Source organism: Schistocerca cancellata, chromosome 1 (assembly GCF_023864275.1).
Source record: "Schistocerca cancellata isolate TAMUIC-IGC-003103 chromosome 1, iqSchCanc2.1, whole genome shotgun sequence".
In the NCBI taxonomy this organism is placed as follows: Eukaryota; Metazoa; Arthropoda; class Insecta; order Orthoptera; family Acrididae; genus Schistocerca; species Schistocerca cancellata.
This window is the reverse complement of record NC_064626.1, coordinates 1,270,051,283-1,270,071,933: the sequence shown is the minus strand read 5'-3', so window position 1 is coordinate 1,270,071,933 and position 20,651 is coordinate 1,270,051,283. Positions and strand designations below refer to the sequence as shown.

The following is a 20,651-nucleotide window of genomic DNA, read 5'->3' as shown; positions in this document are numbered from 1 at the left end:
AGGCTACAACCCTGTCTCACTCCCTTCCCAACCACTGCTTCCCTTTCATGCCCCTCGACCCTTATAACTGTCATCTGCTTTCTGTACAAATTGTAAATAGCCTTTCGCTCCCTGTATTTTACCCCTGCCACCTTCAGAATTTGAAAGAGAGTATTCCAATCAATATTGTCAAAAGCTTTCTCTAAGTCTACAAATGCTAGAAACATAGGTTTTCCTTTCCTTAATCTTTCTTCTAAGATAAGTCATAGAGTCAGTATTGCCTCACGTGTTCCAACATTTCTACGGAATCCAAACTGATATTCCTCGAGGTCAGCTTCTATCAGTTTTTCCATTGGTCTCATAATCACTGATGTATTAATTATTTGCAAGTTGTTTGGTATTTTATGTTGGTGACACATTATACTTATATTATATTTCCTGCTCACCATTGTAAACACTCATTTATTATAGCACACAAAGGTTTTTTTTTTCTTTTGCAACCACACTGGTGCAGTAAAAAGATTAAAAAATGGTACTGAAGTGACACATAGTTCTGTTGTGAAACCAATCATACCCTGAAAATAAATATAATTGTTGTACTTACTTTCATGCATTCTATTTGAAAACTATCAACAATCACATTAAGGAATACAAGATTTATTATCAGCGATCTACCATCAGCATCAGGTAACATATTTTTCACATTGTACAAAATGCTGCATAAGACATCGCACCACTTGGAGACGTGAACTTACCTTTTTTTCATTTCAAACAAACAACACATATATTATTTACACTATTTATGAATTGGCACAGTAGAAACAAACTCAGTTTCTGCAATCACTTTATACACATTGTTCACAAAATTACATATTATTTGAGAACACAGAAATATACACAATGTTTACTGTTCACACAAAAATACAGACACAATACTTAGACGCCAATGTTAACTTACTTATCAGGACAAGAGGATATGTTTTTCACTTCATGATGCACAGCAAAACAGGGAAATTCATATAGTATCTGCTTGTATACTTTACAGAAAATTCTTGTCTGCTTTCGTTTGTTGTATTTTTACTTAAAAGTAAAACATGTTGCATACTTTTGTAGTTGACCTGGAAGATGAAGTCCTGCAGTCAGCCTTCATGGGACATCAATTTGGCTGCCACCCCCACTTGGACTCCTTTTGTTTATCTTTTATTTTTGTAGTACTTCTTGAATCAAGCCCAGTTGGGAATTCACTTATGGCCGCTTACCAGATGACAGTTTGTACAGACAAAATGTGTTGAACAACCTCATGTCATTCAGGCAAAAGAAAATTTTTTGCTACCTTTCTGTGCTCTTATTGACACTTTTCATTGTTTTCATGATCATATCACTCCAGTCAATGCTTCCCATTGACTTGTTATAATCAATTACAACAGAAGGTTTTGAACATTTTGCTCCTGTTGTGCAGTCCTTTTTAGATGCCTCTTGCATGCCTGCTGAATGAAAAGTTGACAGCATGTGAACATCCCTTCTGTCACACCATTTCATTGGCCACATTAGCCCTGCAACAGACCTGAATGTCAGTTCTCCCTTTTACAATTTCTCTGCCATTTTTAGCATGTCTTTTCTGTTGGGCTGTACCATACCACATGCATTACTTGGCTGCTCATACAGCCAGTGGAAGAGTGCTGGGCTTGTGTAGCAATTATCTCTAAACAATGTATGCTCCTTCTGCAAATATGCTGAATTAGATTTGCAATGACGTCTCCAGACACCCCAAGAGTGTGTTTTGTGACATCTGTATCACTTTGGCAGTAAACAGTGAAGTCCAAAATATTATTTGTTTGAACATCATAAATCAAAATCATTTTTATTGCAAAACAATTTTGCTTTGCTGAGATATATTGCTTTACTTTTAGTCTCTCTCTGTCTGAACAGAAGGAGTAATTCATCCATGCAACAGTTTTCAAATGGAAATGAATGCTTTTTGAAAATAATACAAAAGTGGCCCAAAATAGAATGAAGTTTGAACAAAAATCTAGAGTAAACAAATATGTATCCCATGAAAGAAGTAGTGAAACAATTGGAGGTTTCAGAAGTGAATGTTTTGAACAGTACTCTGAAAAAGACAATTTTTTACTCTTATCATAATTAGAGACTTAGTTACAAAAATAAAAAATTATTTAGTGGCACATATTTCCACTCTTTCTTCATTCTGTCAGTCAGATGTTCAGACATTGAGTAAAATACCTATTTGTTTTGTTACAAATATAAGCCACAATTTCTTCACTTACAAACAGGGAAAACAAGCTAACAAAACTTCTTGTGTCAACTATACTGTTCAGTGCAGACACTAAAAAAACTTCTTGTACCAATTACACTTTTCAGTCTAGAACCTGTGGAAGGGGGAGGGGGGGGAGGGGAGTTCTCGTAATGTTAGATAGTCCATAGCAGTTTCTGTTTTGTATGCAAAGGCTTGATTCCTTCTTCTTTCTCATTCTCCTCATCTCCTGATGAGTCATCAGATATCCCTACGCCTGGCACTGTTGAAGGGCCAGAAAACACCAATGTACTTGAAGACGTCAGTTTATCTGAAACCATCAAATGGCCTGCAGAAGGGTACTGTTGTGCCAAAGCTTAGTAGTGAATCATTGTCAGATTCACTTTGACTGCTGACTTTGAAATAATTGTCTAATAGTAACTTCAAAGCTTTTTGGCTGGGTAAAATAGTTTACTCATATTCAAAAAAGGAACGTTGCACAAAATGAAACACCTACAGCCAAGGAAAGAGGCAATACAGATTGTGTATATCGACAACAAAAGTGTCTCTGCTCACATCGCACTGCTAACTGAAAGTCCAAAATCCTTTGGCTGTGACACAATGCAAAGTGAATTCCTGAGACATCAGGAGGTAGTAAATGCCACTAAATGTTACAGAAAGCCTGCTACATAGTGCCAGGGACATTCTTTCAGTAACACTTTAACATAGCAAAATGGTAAACACGCGGAGTAGGCTGGACTGCTAAAGCAGTCCTCTGGAGGGAACGTCTGTTTCCCAGCCAACTTCTATAGCAATTCCGCCATAGGGCCAATTAAGTGGACTTCCCCAGAAATCAACCTTAGTAACTAGAATTTCATGGGATAGTAGGCATGTATTTTCCAGAATCTGCCTATTCAGGTTTATCAGCATGTCAATGATGCTCTAATATGGGTCAAACATGTGACCCATTCATATTGCCCTTCTTTGTATAAATTCAGTATTCCCTATTAGTCCTATTTGTTATGGATTCCACACACTTGATCAGTATTCTAAAATTTCTTGCCTATGGAGTATCATCTCAGTTGTGTGACTGGATTTGTGATTTACTGTCAGAATGGTCACAGTTTGTAGTAATTGATTGGAAGTCACCACCAACCATAATTGTATGGGTGTGATACCTATCGAAATGAAGCTATGTAGTGCCAGAGACCTTTACAAGTCTCAAACGTCTATTAAGTATATATACAGGCTCGAGCAATAAACAAAAATTTATACCATGGCACCTATGCCTGGGTTTTAGGCAGGATCCCCTGAAGTACTGTTGGAGAGCCTGTGCAATTCTGTTTGAGTTTAGGGGAATACCAAGTGGGCTGACGTGAATGGGAATTTGGATTGAGGAGGGAGTTGTGCTAGTATAGTCTGTGCAGTTGTGCAAAGCCACTTTGTTGGGGTGGCATAGTGTTTAGTGCATCTGCCTAGAGAGTAGGAGGCCAAGGTTTGAATCCCAGCCTTAGTACAAATTTTCATCCACCACTTCAGCCTCCATATATATACATTGTATTTGAAATGAGACTCAAGTTTTCCTTTAGCCTATCAGCAACTGCATTATGTGAGTCAGGGGTGCTGTAAAAGAAACCAATTATTAATTTAACCTCTGGCCCAGGGTCACCCACAGCACCTAAACTGCACACAAGAAAGATGCATGGGTCTTGTGTAGGCCAAGGCTCAGCCCGTCTCAGCTTTACTCAGCCCTCCTTGCTAGTACTTGGTACATCACGATGTTTCACTTAACATTGCAGTGCACCATTGTTTCATCAGCATGACTTTCTTCGGTTCGGTAGAATCGCAGTGTCAGTGCTGTTTAACCTTTGATATTTTTTCCTGGTATAAAGGAAGTTCACAGGTCCAGGCAGTCTAGTAACCTGTCTTCACAAGCCTTTAATAATGAACAGGAATGACAAAAGAGAAGGATCAGAATTCTCAGTTTCTATTATGCAGTTGCATTACTGAAGCATACTGCAAATCTGCTATGGAATGGCATTATAACATCACACAGAAAGAATTAAATCAAACAATGGAAAATCCAGGAGGTAATGTAACAATATCATGTGAAGGAAAGTTGTTACTCACCATATACTGGAGATGCTGAGTCGCAGATAAGCACAACAAAAAGACTTTCACAATTAAAGCTTTCAGCCATTAGCCTTCATCAAAAATAGACACGCATACGCACACGTGCACGCGCACACCCAAGCACGCGCGGTTCAACACACACACACACACATGCAAATGTAACTCACACACACAACTGCAGTCTCAGGCAACTGAAACCACACTGCCACACAGTGTGGTTTCAGTTGCCTGAGACTGCAGTCGTGTGTGTGAGTTGTGTTTGCATTAGTGCAGGGCCGGCCAAACGTTGCACAGTGTGCAGACGTGTGGAAGTGCTGCACATGTGCGCACGTGTGCGACAGCGACATCTGTTATTAGGCATGTGTCCTAAATGAACGGCGGCGGCTCCACTTCCCTGTTTATGTGGTACAAGCGAGAGCGCAACATACTCAGTCTCATTTACCCCTAGTAACCATAACCTTAACAGAGAAGTACTGAGAAATGGCAGTACACTGCCATTTCTCAGTACTTCTCTGTTAAGGTTACAGTTACTAGGGGTAAACGAGACTGAGTATGTTGCGCTTTGAAAAAGCAAAGGACGGTAGATCAGTGTTCTCAGTCGTTTAAAAATGACTGGGAACTGCAATTCTTTTTTGTAGCTGTCGGTGAAAACTCACAGTGTTTGCTATGCCACCGAATAATAGGTGGCCAGCGTAAGTTTTCAATTGAAAGACACTACAATACATATCACAAAGATGAGTGTAGTGTACTCAAGAGTGAAGAACGGTAAGCAAAATTAAATGTCCTTAAGAAAATGGATGAGACACATCAACTCGATTATCATTTCTCATGACCAGTGATAAACGTGTTTGGATTTATTCCTTTCATAATTAAAAATTATTGTTTACTAACTGTGCATTAGTGCCTCATTCTGCTCCATGTTACATTATTATCAGGAAAGTTGGCCATTAAACTGATTGTTCCAATGTATACTTACATTTAGGGTTTTTTTTAATGCTGCTCAGCTGAAGTCGATGAAACGTAACATTCATCTAATTGTCGGTTATTATGCAGATTTCAGACGGAACTGATGAAAGATGTAGCAATAATGGTATTGAAATAACAGGTGATCATGGAGAGGTCTGCGGTTATTATTCTGTTCAGAGTTCAGTGAGACAGAAATTATGTGGGTGTAACTGATGGCACCGAGAATTAGTTATAGGAAACCTTGCATTAGTTTAATGTTATTTGAAATCTTGAATAAGGTTTGTTGGCAGTCGCTAAGTGCTCTCTTTCTTAAATACTAGATCAAAAACATTACTCGTATTTATGTGCCGTCAGTCAAGCTGCCTTAATAAAAACCCACGGTTGTTAACTGTATTACTTGTCTTACTGGGTTAAACTGTTAACATAAAAGTAGACATCTCAAGTGAGTGGACTGTGACAGTATTTTAAATGCTTAATACGCGAAATACCTTCCCATGGTTGGCTTGCAAGCTGTGGAAAGAGCACTAGAATGCGCCGGTACAGAATATCCCAGCAAGTGGATAAAGCGACATCTGTGGGTAGAAACATGCACTACATGAACGCTGACGGCTGCGGCCGTGCACGCTGTGACCCGGAAGTTGCCCATGTGCAGGAGCACCGCACGCATGCAGAATTTCTGGACGGCCCCGCATTAGTGTGTGTATGTTTGTGTATGTGTGTGTGTGTGTGTGTGTGTGTGTGTGTGTGTGTGTGTGTGTGTGTGCGCACACCAAGAGCTGAAAGCTTTAATTGTGAAAGTCTTTTTGTTATGCCTATCTGTGACTCAGCATCTCCATTATATGGTGAGTAGCAACTTTCCTTCTCATAATATAGAAAGAATTTAAAGATTTAGCTGATGATGAAAGAGCAAACTATTATGATCATCAGATGGCACTCATTCTTCTGTACATCAAGAAGCACTTTGTGCTAAATTTGCAGGGATGGATGATGAAGTTGGTAGTATTATCAGCAAATTTTCTGAAGTTGCAAGCCTTATTGCAGTTTTAGTCATAACAGTTTAAGACGGAATAGAACAAAGAGTATGAAAAGTTTATACATTGTTGCAAAGTATATTGGTTAAGTCAAGGGACATGCCTGGAATGATTTTTTGATTTAAAAACCACTATTTTCGAACTTATGAAGGAAAAAGAAGAGCAGGAACAAAAATTAGAACATCTGGAATGGATTGCTGGCCTTGTATTTTAAGTGAACTTGATCACACACCACCCACAGTGAGACATTGTGAGCTCAGATACAACTTATTTCTGATTTGATGTCAATGCATTTAGAAAGAAAATTTCGTTGTGGAAGGGGCAATTGTGACAAATACCAATCAATTTCCATAAGCTCACTTGTGTTAGAGAAGATGTGAGGTTTGAATAATTAATTGTGGCCCTCAAAGAATTACAAAGGTAGCATTCCAAACGCTTTGAGTACACCGCCAGTCTCACATCTGTCTTTAGGCTGTTTGCTGTTTTAGTTGAAAGAATCCTGTGCATGTGCAGATGGAACTGATTGATCTGCAGTGTAACCCCCATGTGAAAGATAAATTCCTTTATGCTAAAACTGTCCAGGAGGTTTGTTTACCTCTGGTAGAATTTCAACATATCCATAGTGAAGATGCAAATGTGATAAAATATGTTTTTAAAAGACTTTCTTTGATCATGGAGCTAAATAAATCATGATTACATGGGAAACTGAGTGTGAAAATCCATTAAAATTAATGGAAAATCTCATATAAAGATGTGAAACAAATACTAACAAAGAGATAGAGTGGCTGGCCAGTACTTACCTCAGCTCAGTACAGCCGATAGATACACATAAAACAGAACCGAAAATTACATTCCTAGCTTTCGGAACAAATGTTCCTTCATCAGGGAGGAGAGAGGGGAAAGAAAGGGAAGAAGGGAAAGGAGATTCAGTTACTCACAACCCAGGCTATGAAGCAACAGGGAAAGGAAAATAGGGAGGGTAGCAAGGATGGAGGCATGGTTGTCAGAGGGAAGCCAAAGATATTCTACTGTAAGTACTGTGCCAGCTTCAAACCAAAGAGGATGCATACAGAAGTAAAGAGGTATATAGTATAAAGATAAACACAACTATGTAGGATGAAAAGATGCGTGAATGGTTAAAGAAGAAAGGGAAAGAGGAGAAGACTGAAGAGTAAATGGGAGTGAGGTTGTTTAACGTAGGTTCAGTCCAGGGGGATGGCGGGATGAAAGGATGTGTTGGAGTGCAAGTTCCCATCTCCGCAGTTCTGAGGGACTGGTGTTGGGTGGGAGAAGCCAAATGGCACATACGGTGTAGCAGGTTCCTAGGTCCCTAGAATTATGCTGGAGGGCATGCTCCGCTACTGGGTATTGGGCATCTCCTAGGCGGACAGTTCGTCTGTGTCCGTTCATGCACTCAGCCAGTTTAGTTGTTGTCATGCCGATGTAAAAGGCTGTGCAGTGCAGACATGTCAGTTGATAAATGACATGTGTAGTTTCACACGTGGCCCTGCCTTGAATTGTGTATGTTTTACCAGTAGCGGGGCTGGAGTAGGTGGTTGTGGGGGGATGCATGGGGCAGGTTTGGCAGCGGGGTCGGTTACAGGGGTAGGAACCGCTGGGTAGAGAAGGTGGTCTGGGAATATTGTAGGGTTTAACAAGGATGTTACGGAGGTTAGGGGGGCGACGAAAGGCAACTCTGGGTGGTGTGGGGAGAATTTTGTCAAGGGATGATCTCATTTCAGGGGTTGACTTGAGAAAGTCATATCCCTGGCGGAGTAATTTGTTGATATTTTCGAGGCCAGGATAATATTGGGTGACAAGGGGGATGCTTCTGTGTGGTCTGGGGGTAGGAACATTGTTGTTGGACGGGGAGGAATGTATTGCTTGGGAGATCTGTTTGTGGACAAGGTCTGTAGGATAGTTGCGGGAGAGGAAAGCACTGGTCAGGTTATTGGTGTAATTGTTGAGGGATTCATCACTGGAGCAGATGCGTTTGCCACGAATAGCTAGGCTGTAGGGAAGGGAGCGTTTGATGTAGAATGGATGGCAGCTATCAAAGTGAAGGTACTGTTGTTTGTTTGTGGGTTTGATATGGACAGAGGTGTGGATGTGAGCTTCAACAAGACGAAGGTCAACATCCAGGAAGGTGGCTTGGGTTTTGGAGAAGGACCAGGTGAAATTCAGATTCGAAAAGGAGTTGAGGTTATGGAGGAAATTAAGGAGCGTTTCTTCACCATGAGTCCAGACCACAAAGATGTCATCTATAAACCTATACCAGTCCAGGGGAAGCAGCTGTTGGGTCTTCAGGAAAGCCTCCTCCATGCCGCCCATGAAGAGGTTGGCATAGGACGGAGCCATCCTGGTTCCCATGGCTGTTCCCCTGATTTGTTTGTAGGTCTGGCCTTCAAAAGTGAAGTAGTTATGGGTGAGGATGAAGTTGGTAAGTGTGATAAGGAACGAGGTTTTTGGAAGATCTTCGGGTGGGCGTTGGGAGAGGTAGTGCTCAAGGGCAGAGAGACCATGGGTATGTGGGATGTTTGTGTAAAGGGATGTAGCATCTATGGTGACAAGAAAGGTTTCAGGTGGGAGAGGAGTGGGAATGGATCCTAGAGCGCCTCAAATCCATTCCCACTCCTCTCCCACCTGAAACCTTTCTTGTCACCATAGATGCTACATCCCTTTACACAAACATCCCACATACCCATGGTCTCTCTGCCCTTGAGCACTACCTCTCCCAACGCCCACCCGAAGATCTTCCAAAAACCTCGTTCCTTATCACACTTACCAACTTCATCCTCACCCATAACTACTTCACTTTTGAAGGCCAGACCTACAAACAAATCAGGGGAACGGCCATGGGAACCAGGATGGCTCTATCCTATGCCAACCTCTTCATGGGCGGCATGGAGGAGGCTTTCCTGAAGACCCAACAGCTGCTTCCCCTGGCCTGGTATAGGTTTATAGATGACATCTTTGTGGTCTGGACTCATGGTGAAGAAACACTCCTTAATTTCCTCCATAACCTCAACTCCTTTTCGAATCTGAATTTCACCTGGTCCTTCTCCAAAACCCAAGCCACCTTCCTGGATGTTGACCTTCGTCTTGTTGAAGCTCACATCCACACCTCTGTCCATATCAAACCCACAAACAAACAACAGTACCTTCACTTTGATAGTTGCCATCCATTCCACATCAAACGCTCCCTTCCCTACAGCCTAGCTATTCATGGCAAACGCATCTGCTCCAGTGATGAATCCCTCAACAATTACACCAATAACCTGACCAGTGCTTTCCTCTCCCGCAACTATCCTACAGACCTTGTCCACAAACAGATCTCCCAAGCAATACATTCCTCCCTGTCCAACAACAATGTTCCTACCCCCAGACCACACAGAAGCATCCCCCTTGTCACCCAATATTATCCTGGCCTCGAAAATATCAACAAATTACTCCGCCAGGGATATGACTTTCTCAAGTCAACCCCTGAAATGAGATCATCCCTTGACAAAATTCTCCCCACACCACCCAGAGTTGCCTTTCGTCGCCCCCCTAACCTCCGTAACATCCTTGTTAAACCCTACAATATTCCCAGACCACCTTCTCTACCCAGCGGTTCCTACCCCTGTAACCGACCCTGCTGCAAAACCTGCCCCATGCATCCCCCCACAACCACCTACTCCAGCCCCGCTACTGGTAAAACATACACAATTCAAGGCAGGGCCACGTGTGAAACTACACATGTCATTTATCAACTGACATGTCTGCACTGCACAGCCTTTTACATCGGCATGACAACAACTAAACTGGCTGAGCGCATGAACGGACACAGACGAACTGTCCGCCTAGGAGATGCCCAATACCCAGTAGCGGAGCATGCCCTCCAGCATAATTCTAGGGACCTAGGAACCTGCTACACCGTATGTGCCATTTGGCTTCTCCCACCCAACACCAGTCCCTCAGAACTGCGGAGATGGGAACTTGCACTCCAACACATCCTTTCATCCCGCCATCCCCCTGGACTGAACCTACGTTAAACAACCTCACTCCCATTTACTCTTCAGTCTTCTCCTCTTTCCCTTTCTTCTTTAACCATTCACGCATCTTTTCATCCTACATAGTTGTGTTTATCTTTATACTATATACCTCTTTACTTCTGTATGCATCCTCTTTGGTTTGAAGCTGGCACAGTACTTACAGTAGAATATCTTTGGCTTCCCTCTGACAACCATGCCTCCATCCTTGCTACCCTCCCTATTTTCCTTTCCCTGTTGCTTCATAGCCTGGGTTGTGAGTAACTGAATCTCCTTTCCCTTCTTCCCTTTCTTTCCCCTCTCTCCTCCCTGATGAAGGAACATTTGTTCCGAAAGCTAGGAATGTAATTTTCGGTTCTGTTTTATGTGTATCTATCGGCTGTACTGAGCTGAGGTAAGTACTGGCCAGCCACTCTATCTCTTTGTTAGTATTTAATCCATTAAAATTGTCTGTCTCTGTCCATATACTGGCAGTTTATACTAGATAAAAATTATATGTTTTCTGTGCACCAAAAATAATTAAATAATACTGAAAATTGGTTTTGTTTGTGATCTGTGCTGTTGAGAAATATGAAATCAAGTCATATGCAGTTCAACTTCATTGCTATTTTAATGTGGCGCATTTGCAGTTGCCAATACCAAAACTCTCATGTCAATGTCTTCATAACGGAAGAGCGTAATTAAAGTAGCGATGGAAATTCACAACTTAACAAACCTGGTGAACAGAGACTGCTATGTCTTGGCATATAGCCCACCGACATAACAGTACTGCACCGCCTACACATGAAAGCACAAGGGTTAAAACAAGATCTCAAACAACACATACCTGTATTTTTCTACAGAATGAATACTTTGCGCCTAAGCATCTAGTGTCTGTTCATACCTGTCATTTCTTCTTTCATCCATGATTTTTCTTTAACATACATGTTCTGCACTTCAGGGCATACAGTGGCTTATATATCAATGAAAATAATCAATTTCTGAAAATATTATGTAACTGAATGGATAAAAAATATAGTCTCCAAGTGACGGCAGGATAAAACACATATAAAAGTTAAGGAAATGTGCAAGTTTTCAGAGCCCGTGGCTCCTTCTTCTGGCAAAAAGTTGAAGTTGAAGGGAGAGGGATGAAGAAAAAGGACTAGCAAGGGTTAGAAAATGGGGAGAGTTATGGGAAAGTCGCCCAGAACCCCAGGCCAGAGGAGACACAGTCTTTCCTTTTCATCCCGTCCAGTATGTCTCCCCTGATCCTGGGTTCTGGATAACTTTTTCATGACTCTCCCCAATCCCTAAACCTTGCCAGTCCTTTTCTTCCATTCCTCTTACTAACCCTTTAGTCCTTTTCCCAGAAAAAGGAGCCTCTGGTCCTGAAAGCTTGCACATTTTCTCAACTTTTATATGTTTTCTCCTGCTGCAGTTTGATCAGGATATACAGTGGATGACCTGAGAACACTTACCAACTAATCCTTCTGGATCAAATGGTCCAGAACCATAAACAGCCTGAGCAGTGGGATGCTGGTACAGGTGATCTACACCCAGTACTAGACGGTCTATGTAGCCTACTGCACCACCAACACAGTCCTCAAACTGGCCATTTTCATGGATACCTCCAGGTCCCATATAGCCCCTGAAAGAGTTACAGGTAATTACAATTCAAAAGTGCTATACTTTAATGTCTAGTTTCTGTCACCAAACATTTCTTTTTTATATGACTGTAAATTTTAATATTTAGCATTGTAATTGTGCTCTTTCACTTAATATTAATAATATTGATTTCAGTATTTAAGATTGTAGCTGTATCCTTTAATTTGACTACACTACTGTTACCTACACATGACAAAGCACATTTCATATAAAATGACCAGTGCCAAATAAAGAAAAATAAAAACATATTTGTGCTGTAAGATGATGATAGGAGGGAGATGGAGTAAAACCCAGTGACGGCACACAGCCTACTCTCCTTGAATAGCACCGAGGGGACTGCTGAGGCTAGTGTCTGCCTCTATTGGATGGATTATCATCAGCAATGTCACATCCCCTCACTCAGTGAGAGGTCTGGACTCCAACTAAGTGCAATGGCACAGTGTCTCGCAATCACAAACTGCGTGCCACCACATCTTCTCCCCTTGCTGGCCAAATACAGCAGATGTAATTTTTTTTCACCATCAGGATTTGAGCCGACTACTTCCAAGCTGTGGACTACCACACAAGTATGTATCAGCAATCACACATAAGGAGGTGGGTCAAGAGATCCTGCATAACAGCACAGTAAACACAAACATTTTTCTTGCAGTTTGTACCAGACTACTTTTAAAACTACTAAAAGCAAGTTGAGCTCCCATATTGTTATGTGTGCCTATACACCATAATCTAAAAGTGGTGTGTGATTGATTGTCTTTCTTCATTCTTATCTATTTAATAACTAATAGCATCCTACATACTGGCAAAGTACAAGGGATATTTTTAAGGTATTGCTTAACTGGCTGCAACTGTGTAAATTTCACATGCCTGTAGAAATGCACATGCATGATCAGCAGTCCGACACTGATAAAGGGGAGGGAAAAGAAGCTGTTGAAGACTGGCGGTATTCATGGACAGCTCATGCCCATGATGTGGACATCATCATCATCATCATCATCATCATCTTAGACAGTTTCCAGTCTCTGGCTGGTTCTGTATGGAACATAGGCCTCTCCATCATCTCCTGTCTTGCCATTTAGTTAATATAATGTCCATGATGTGGACATAAACAAATTAATTTCATGTTACAATAAATGTTTAAATTATTGAGGGAACTATGTAAGAAAAATAGTTTAAGCTGTAAGGAGTGAACAAAAAAGTTAGTGAAAGGATCTTTACTAGTTTGGTTTATAGTGAAAAACAGAGTTAATTAATACAAGCTATTATTCAAAATAGTTACATCTAACACATATGAAGAGAAAGTAGATTTAGAGAGACAGAGAATAAATAACACAAATTACTTACTTTGGACACCCTGGGACTTCGAAAAAGAATGTAATTGCACAATTGCCAGCTATGGCTGCAGCAGCAACAACCCAGAGTGGCAGCAGGATTATTATATCTTGCATAGCTGCTAGCAATTTAGTCTGTAAATATTGAACATTTGTATAACATTTGGGTAGCTGTTTTGACAGACAACATCTAAGAAGAGGCAAGAATTTGGAGAATGATGCATGAAATATTACAAATTCTTCTTCAATATCTATACTCTGTAGATCAGTTTAAAATACACAGTAGAGGAGTGAACAAAAAAATTAATGACAGGATATTTACTAGTTTGGTTTCATACTGTGCTGATGTGAGAGTACTGAGTGTTTATAAGTGTCTATGTGAATTATTATCCTAATATTAATTTCATCATGTGGAGGACCCAGATTTGGTTGCTGAAACTGCCAAGGATTCTTCCTTAGTGGGAGGACTGGTAAGGGATGCACACAACCTCATGATGCCAATTGAGTAGCTACTTGATTGAGTAGTAGTGGCTCTGTGGCCTGGAATATCTGCAGGATGGTCGGGAGAGTGGTGTGCTGACCACATGCCCCTACATATTGCATCCGCATCATGCCACATGGCACAGGATAATATGGTAGCCAGTACACATGCTTTGGGTCTTCATAGCCCAGACAAAGAGCTCATTTTATAGTAAATGATGTCTCAAAGATGATTCCTATGAGTTCAAAAACAGGTAAACTTCTTCTCGGACAGGTTCCTGCTACTTAGACACCAGACTTCAAGTCATTGTGGCGGGCGTACTGCAAGACGACCAAAATTTCTGATGAAACTCAGAGTACTGAAAGATAAAGAAAGGTGACATACTCTATCAGCAGGTTTTCACATTTTGTTTTTGTTAACACAAGAAAGTTCAGTTTCCCATTATTACAAAACCAAAATAAAATTCAGTCTCCTATCCAACTATCATATTTGCATCATATAAAATAACAGTGCCAATAAATATGCCCATATAAACTGATTATACAATTTAAAAAGTTTTTCTCTATTTCCCATAAATGTATGTCAGCTGACTTATGCCTCTTTAAAAATATTAAATCTTTGCAGTTACCTATTGATGTAAGAAGGCCACTTCATAAAGTGCATAATTACTTTGAAATCAAGGGTTCCATCTCACCTTTACTAGACATAACTCAGATGTAACTGAAGGGGCCTACAATGGTCCTTCTCAGACAGTTAGAATTTCTGGCAAGATGTATAGTGCTGCAGACAGACAGAGACACACACACACACACACACACACACACACATGAAAGTAAAAGTGAGACACTACCTAGCTTTCAGAGCTAATAGTATCTTCCTCAGAGAGGAGATAGGGGATAGATTCAAAGAAGCAAATATTGACTTGCAAGCAACATAAGAAGCATTACTGATCACAGACTAAATGGAACACATTGTAAAACATTCCTTGGGTCCCATCTGCATAACCAGTTAAAATGGGAGTAACATATAGCTAAATTAATCAAGAAGCTCAGTTTGGCTTGTTTTGCTTTTAAAAGTATCTGAGACTGTGTTGACCTAACAACTTGAGTGCTGGTTTATTTTGTATATTTTTATTCCCTGCTGTCTTATGGAATTATCTTCTGGGGCATTGCACCTAAAGTAAGTAAAGCATTTATTCAGCACAAGTACGAAAGGAGAATATTGTGTAAAGCAGATAACTGCTCATTCTCCAGACACTTTCTTAAAGGCTCTTGCAACTCTTACATTCACTTTCCAGTTAATTTACTCCTTAATTGCCGGCCACCGTGGCCGAGCGGTTCTAGGTGCTTAAGTCTGGAACCGCACTGCTGCTGCTATGGTTGCAGGTTCAAATCCTGCCTCAGGCATGGATGCGTGTGCTGTCCTTAAGTTAGTTAGGTTCTATGTTTAGGGGAATGATGACCTCAGATGTTAAGTCCCATAGTGCTTAGAGCCATTTGAACCATTTGAACTTCTTAATTGTTCTTGCTGTTGCTCATAAAAACCAGAGGTCTGTACAATCACAATGCAAGACAGAAAAGTGATTTTAATGTACATTTTGCCTTTTCTTGCACTTCAGATTAAAGTTAAACAATGAAAAATCCAGGATGGAATGTAACAATACCAGAGAAGGCAAGTTGCTACTCACCATCTAGTGGAGATGCTGAGTCGTGACAGGCACAATAAAAATCACTTTAGGAATCCTTCCTAAAAACCCAGAATCCTAAACCCCTCACCTGGTTCAGATTCATTGATGACATCTTTGCTATCTGGATTGAAGGTGAGGACAATTTATTCACATTCCTCCAGAACCTCAACAACTTCTCCCCCATTTGCTTCACCTGGTCCTACTCAACCCAACAAGCCACCTTCCTAGTAACCACCAGCAATACATCCCCTTCGACAGCTGCCACCCATTCCATAGCAAGAAGTCCCTTTTGTACAGCCTAGCCACCTGTGGTCGTCACATCTGCAGTGACGAGCAGTCCTTCTCTAAATGTACCGAGGGTCTCACTGAAGCCTTCACTGACCATAATTATCCTCCCATCCTTGTACAAAAACAAATCTCCCTTGCCTTATCTCTCCAGTCTCCCACCACCTCCCAAAGTCCCACAGTCCGGCCGCAGAGGAGCATTCCCTTCGTAACTCAGTAGCATCTGGGACTGGAGCAATTGAATAACATTCTCCATCAGGGTTTCGATTACCTCTCGTCGTCCATCCTTACACAACCTCTGCTCCCAGTCCCTTACCTCATGGCTCATACCCCTGTAATATGCCTAGATGCAAGACCTGTCCCATACATCCTCCTACCACCACCTACTCCAGTCCGGTCACTAACATTACCTATTGCATCAAAGGCAGGGTTACCTGTGAAACCAGTCATGTGATCTACAAGCTAAGCTGCAACCACTGTGCTGCATTCTATGTAGGCATGACAACCAACAAGCTGTCTGTCCGCATGAACGGCCACCGACAAACTATGGCCAAAAAACAAGTGGACCACCCTGTTGCAGAACATGCTGCCAAACATGATACCCCTCATCTCAATGACTGCTTCACAGCCTGAGCCATGTGGATCCTTCCCACCAACACCAGCTTTTCTGAACTGCGCAGATGGGAACTTTCCCTGCAATACGTCCTACATTCCCGTAACCATCCTGGCCTCAACCTTCATTAGTCACTGTCCTCACCCATCCAGCCTCCTCCCTGTTCCTATTCCAGCACTACATAGCCATCATTTCATGGCCACACCCAGTCTTTTAATTTATTTTTATTTTTATTTCTCTCCTTTCTGCTACTTACCCCCTCCCCCTCCACACTTTCTCTCCTGCCCTCCGTCTAAACTGCAACACTTCACTGTCCGCCACTCCCACCATACTATTCCTCCCCCTCCCTGTCCCAGCCTCCTCCTTACCCCCACCCAGTCGCCATCATGCACTGGTGCTGCTGCTCGCAGTGTAGTTTCAGCTCTCTGAGACTGCAGACGAGTGTGCAAGTTGCGTTTGCATGAGTGTGTGTGTGCGTGTATGTGTATCTACTGCTGACAAAGGCTTAATGGCCAAAAGCTATGAGTGTGTGAATCTTTTGATTTTGCCTATCACGACTCAGCATCTCCGCTATATGGTGAGTAGCAACTTTCCTTCTCTGGTATTGTCAGATTAAAGTTATAAACTCTGGTGCAGAGGTAATCTGCAAGTTCCCATTCACTCATTCAGTAAAGATACAATACAATACAGTACAATAAAACTCAGTATTTCCAGATGGAGGTATATATTTGATTTGGAAAATGCCATTGTAATGAAGTACTGATATGAAATAGCAAATACATGGGAAATATATAGTGAAACTGAGAAGACAGCAAATTTTTCCAAAGTAGTAGGTCTATCTTTTTGGACCAAAGTTCTCTCTAATTGCTGATAGCAAGCCCTTTGTTACGTTATTCAGGTCCCAGTCCAACCTCCCAGAGTGATCAGCTAAATACCTCTAGCACTGGGCCTTATTCCTGAGTGCATACAATTATACCATCTGGTTTAAGCCCACAGCACAACATTCCAATGGCAATGCCTTGTTGCACCTACCCATTGGCTCAGACCATGATTTCAACCAACAAGAGGTCCTTTGCTTCCTCATTGATACTGCATGGCAATATACTGGGTTAAGCTATTACAGACACTGGCTGTGAGCAAGCATTGATTTAAATTAATGGTGAAAGTTGAAAATTTCTGCCAGACCAGGGTTCAAACCCAAGTCTCCTGCTTACCAGACAGAAGCACTGACCACTGCACCATCCAGACACAGTGGTCATTGTAACTGCATGAACTACCCTAGCATGCCTCCCATCAGACCCAAATTCTCAACTTATACCACACACTGCTGATGTAGTGCCCCTTGTCCATTATCCTCATTACTCACAGCATTTTTCTAATTCCTGTAAGAGTACAAGCCTTGTGTGCATTGAGTGTGCGTGAAGTGTGTTTTTTCATGTGAATGGGTACTTGTTTTCTTTGCTGAAAAAGGCTTTGGCTGATAGCTGCCTGCATAACTGTCTCTTCATTGTGTCTGTCTGCAACTCAGCAGGGCATCTCTAAGGTGAGTAAATATCTATTATATTCCTTATATTGTTGTTATTGTAACCTCCCACACAGTAAGTCTCCCCTGACCTGTGGTTCTTGGTGACTTTTCTGAAATCTACCTCTTTTGCTAGACCCCTCCAGTCCTTTTCTTTCACCCCTCTTCCTTCCCCTTCAACCCTTCTGCTGGAAGAAGGAGTCACTGGCTCCAAAAGCTTGCCTAATTATAACCTTCTTTTATGTTCTGCCACCACTTGGTGAATAGATTTTTTTATCTATCCAATTACGTTGTACTGTCAAAAATTGATTTTGCAACACGACAAATTTCCCATCTGTAATCATTTTCCTGTCAAATCCTATGAATATATCCTCGATGTATGTTGGCAACTTTTGGTGTTATCTGTTGCTGCACCCCTGCCGATGTTTCCCAGAAGAAGAGGAACGGTTAAATCAAGAGATTGTAGTGGCCAGGGTATTGTCTCACCATGTCCTATCCCAGTCACCACATTCCTACAGGGATACTTGACGACTTCATAACGATAATGTGGTGGCACACCATCTAGCTGCAAAATAAATTCTGTACCTGTATCCACTTGTAATTGAGGCACTAGATAATGTTCAAGGATGTTCATTTATGAAATGCCAAATACAGTTAACTTGGCAAAAAGGAAAGGACTGCTGGCCGACCCTGACATGGTGTCCTATGTGATACACAGCCTTTTTCTGTGAAACGATCAGATCAATTAATAACAGTTTGTATGAGGTGGTAGCTTGTGATATCTGGTCCTCAACTGTCTCTAAACTGTAATGGCAGTGATGACTGTAGGAATAACTAATTCACGTATTTCACCTAGTAGGAAGATCAGAAACTAACACTGTTAGTCGCTGTACCAAACATTTCTGTAAGATATTTACCCTTTTCACAATCAAACGTTACTTTTGTATAACTAATGTATGAAAACATGTACATGCATGGTTTCCCCATTATGGTCTCATATGTCACCACAGCCGCCACATGCTGTAACCCATCCTGCAGCAGATCTGCCGCTACATAACCCATAGCTGGCCAGTCTACCTCACCCGTCGATTGGTGACCGAACTCAACCTCGAGAAACACATTTCTCACGTGCTCTCGGTTGTCCATGACATCATTCTCTTGGATACCAAGACTGACACATATCTGGTGATCCTTGCCACCAAATTGCAACAAGAAATCTTGAGCTTGCTAAACTGGGGACATTGAGGATGTCCCACATGAAGGAGTTGGCTCACAGACTCTTGTACTGGCCAGGTACCAATAATGAGATGGAGAGCATAGTTCATGGCTGTATGGTGTACACCCAGCACCTCCACAATCATTTGCACCCTGGCCTACAACCCATCGTCCCTGGGGCCATATCCACCTCGATTTTGTGGGCTCGATTCTGGGATCGATGTGGCTGCTCATGTGGATGTCTACTATAGTACACATATGTGGTACTACCATAACTGATGGCAGCCTCACTTTCTTTGCCCACATTCTGGTCATTGGAGGGTTACCTCTCACTCTAGTCTCTGGGCCCCAATCCATACCATCTGCTTTAAATGAGCCAGTATATGACCCACAGCAGATCATTCTACCTCACCCATCAGTTGGAGATCAAGCTCAAACCCTAGAAACACATTTCTCATCATGATGTTCTCCTAGATACCAAACTGACACATATTGGGTGATCATTTCCACCAAATTGCAACAGGAAGCCTTTGGTTTCATCCTTCCTCTAATGAGGAAGCAGAATGTCCCATTTGAACCTTTAAGCAACAGTGAAGAAGGGTGTTGAATCCTCTGCCATTAACTTGGCCCTCAGCCTGATTTTCAGTACCTACCACATCATGCTGATTGATGGGCATAGCCCCACTGACCTGCTCCATGAGTGGCAACCACAGGTCTTGCTTCATCTTCTGATGTCGCCCCCTCCCACACCCCATGCCAGATCCCCCCAGAGTTAGAAGGGCTCAAGTGCCATCACCACAACCAGCTCTGCCCTTGAACACAGGTGGCACACCTGTCACCACAAATTCCCCTCCGCCTTCTGAGGACCATGAGGCTCCAAGGCCAGTGCCACTGGCGACTTCTGACAACTCCCAACGGCTGTGCCAGCACAACCTTCTGCATCCACAGGGGTCAGAGGAACCCACCACAGCACCCTCACCTCCAGCGTCAACACAATGGAACTGCTAACCAACCTCCCTTCCAACATCTGGCAATCAAAGGCTCCAGGTCTGCACACATACCCTTTTTCGCACCCCTATGGCAACCATCCATGGTGTTTCCACCCATATGCACCTGTTTTAGGGTGGATTTAGTTTCTGTCACTGCAGAGGTTGAATAGCTGCCAGCAGAGATGGACTTACATGGCTGTTGGCAGGCACTGTGGCCACTGCTTAACTGTGCTTGCATGGCAAGAGCGCCACCATACCACCACATGAGTACAGCAGCTTACAGTGGCTGATAGTGTTTCATGCAGCCAGCATATAGGCAGCCGCCCAGCACACAGTCGGTCTGTTCAGACTCACACTTGATACTTTCTGGTCTGTCCTGGCTATACTAGGACTATTTCATAACTTTCTTGATTGTTACCTGGTTACTTTCTTTGGTCCCAGCTTGGATTTGTCTCTCAACTGTTCTTGACATTGCTCTTGTCATTGTCATGACAGC

The 20,651-nt window shown here is 42.1% G+C and overlaps 1 protein-coding gene across 1 annotated transcript in view; it reads right to left on the bottom strand.

Moving 5' to 3' along the window:
• Positions 1 to 20,651, bottom strand: part of LOC126095019 (heparan-alpha-glucosaminide N-acetyltransferase-like) — a 217,451-nt gene that overhangs the window by 25,795 nt on the left and 171,005 nt on the right. The window contains exons 9-10 of the mRNA XM_049909683.1: positions 13,377 to 13,498; positions 11,849 to 12,018 (exon numbers count right to left, since the gene is read on the bottom strand). Of these exons, the coding sequence (XP_049765640.1) occupies positions 11,849 to 12,018; positions 13,377 to 13,498 (292 nt within the window). The remainder of the gene's footprint in view (positions 1 to 11,848; positions 12,019 to 13,376; positions 13,499 to 20,651) is intronic.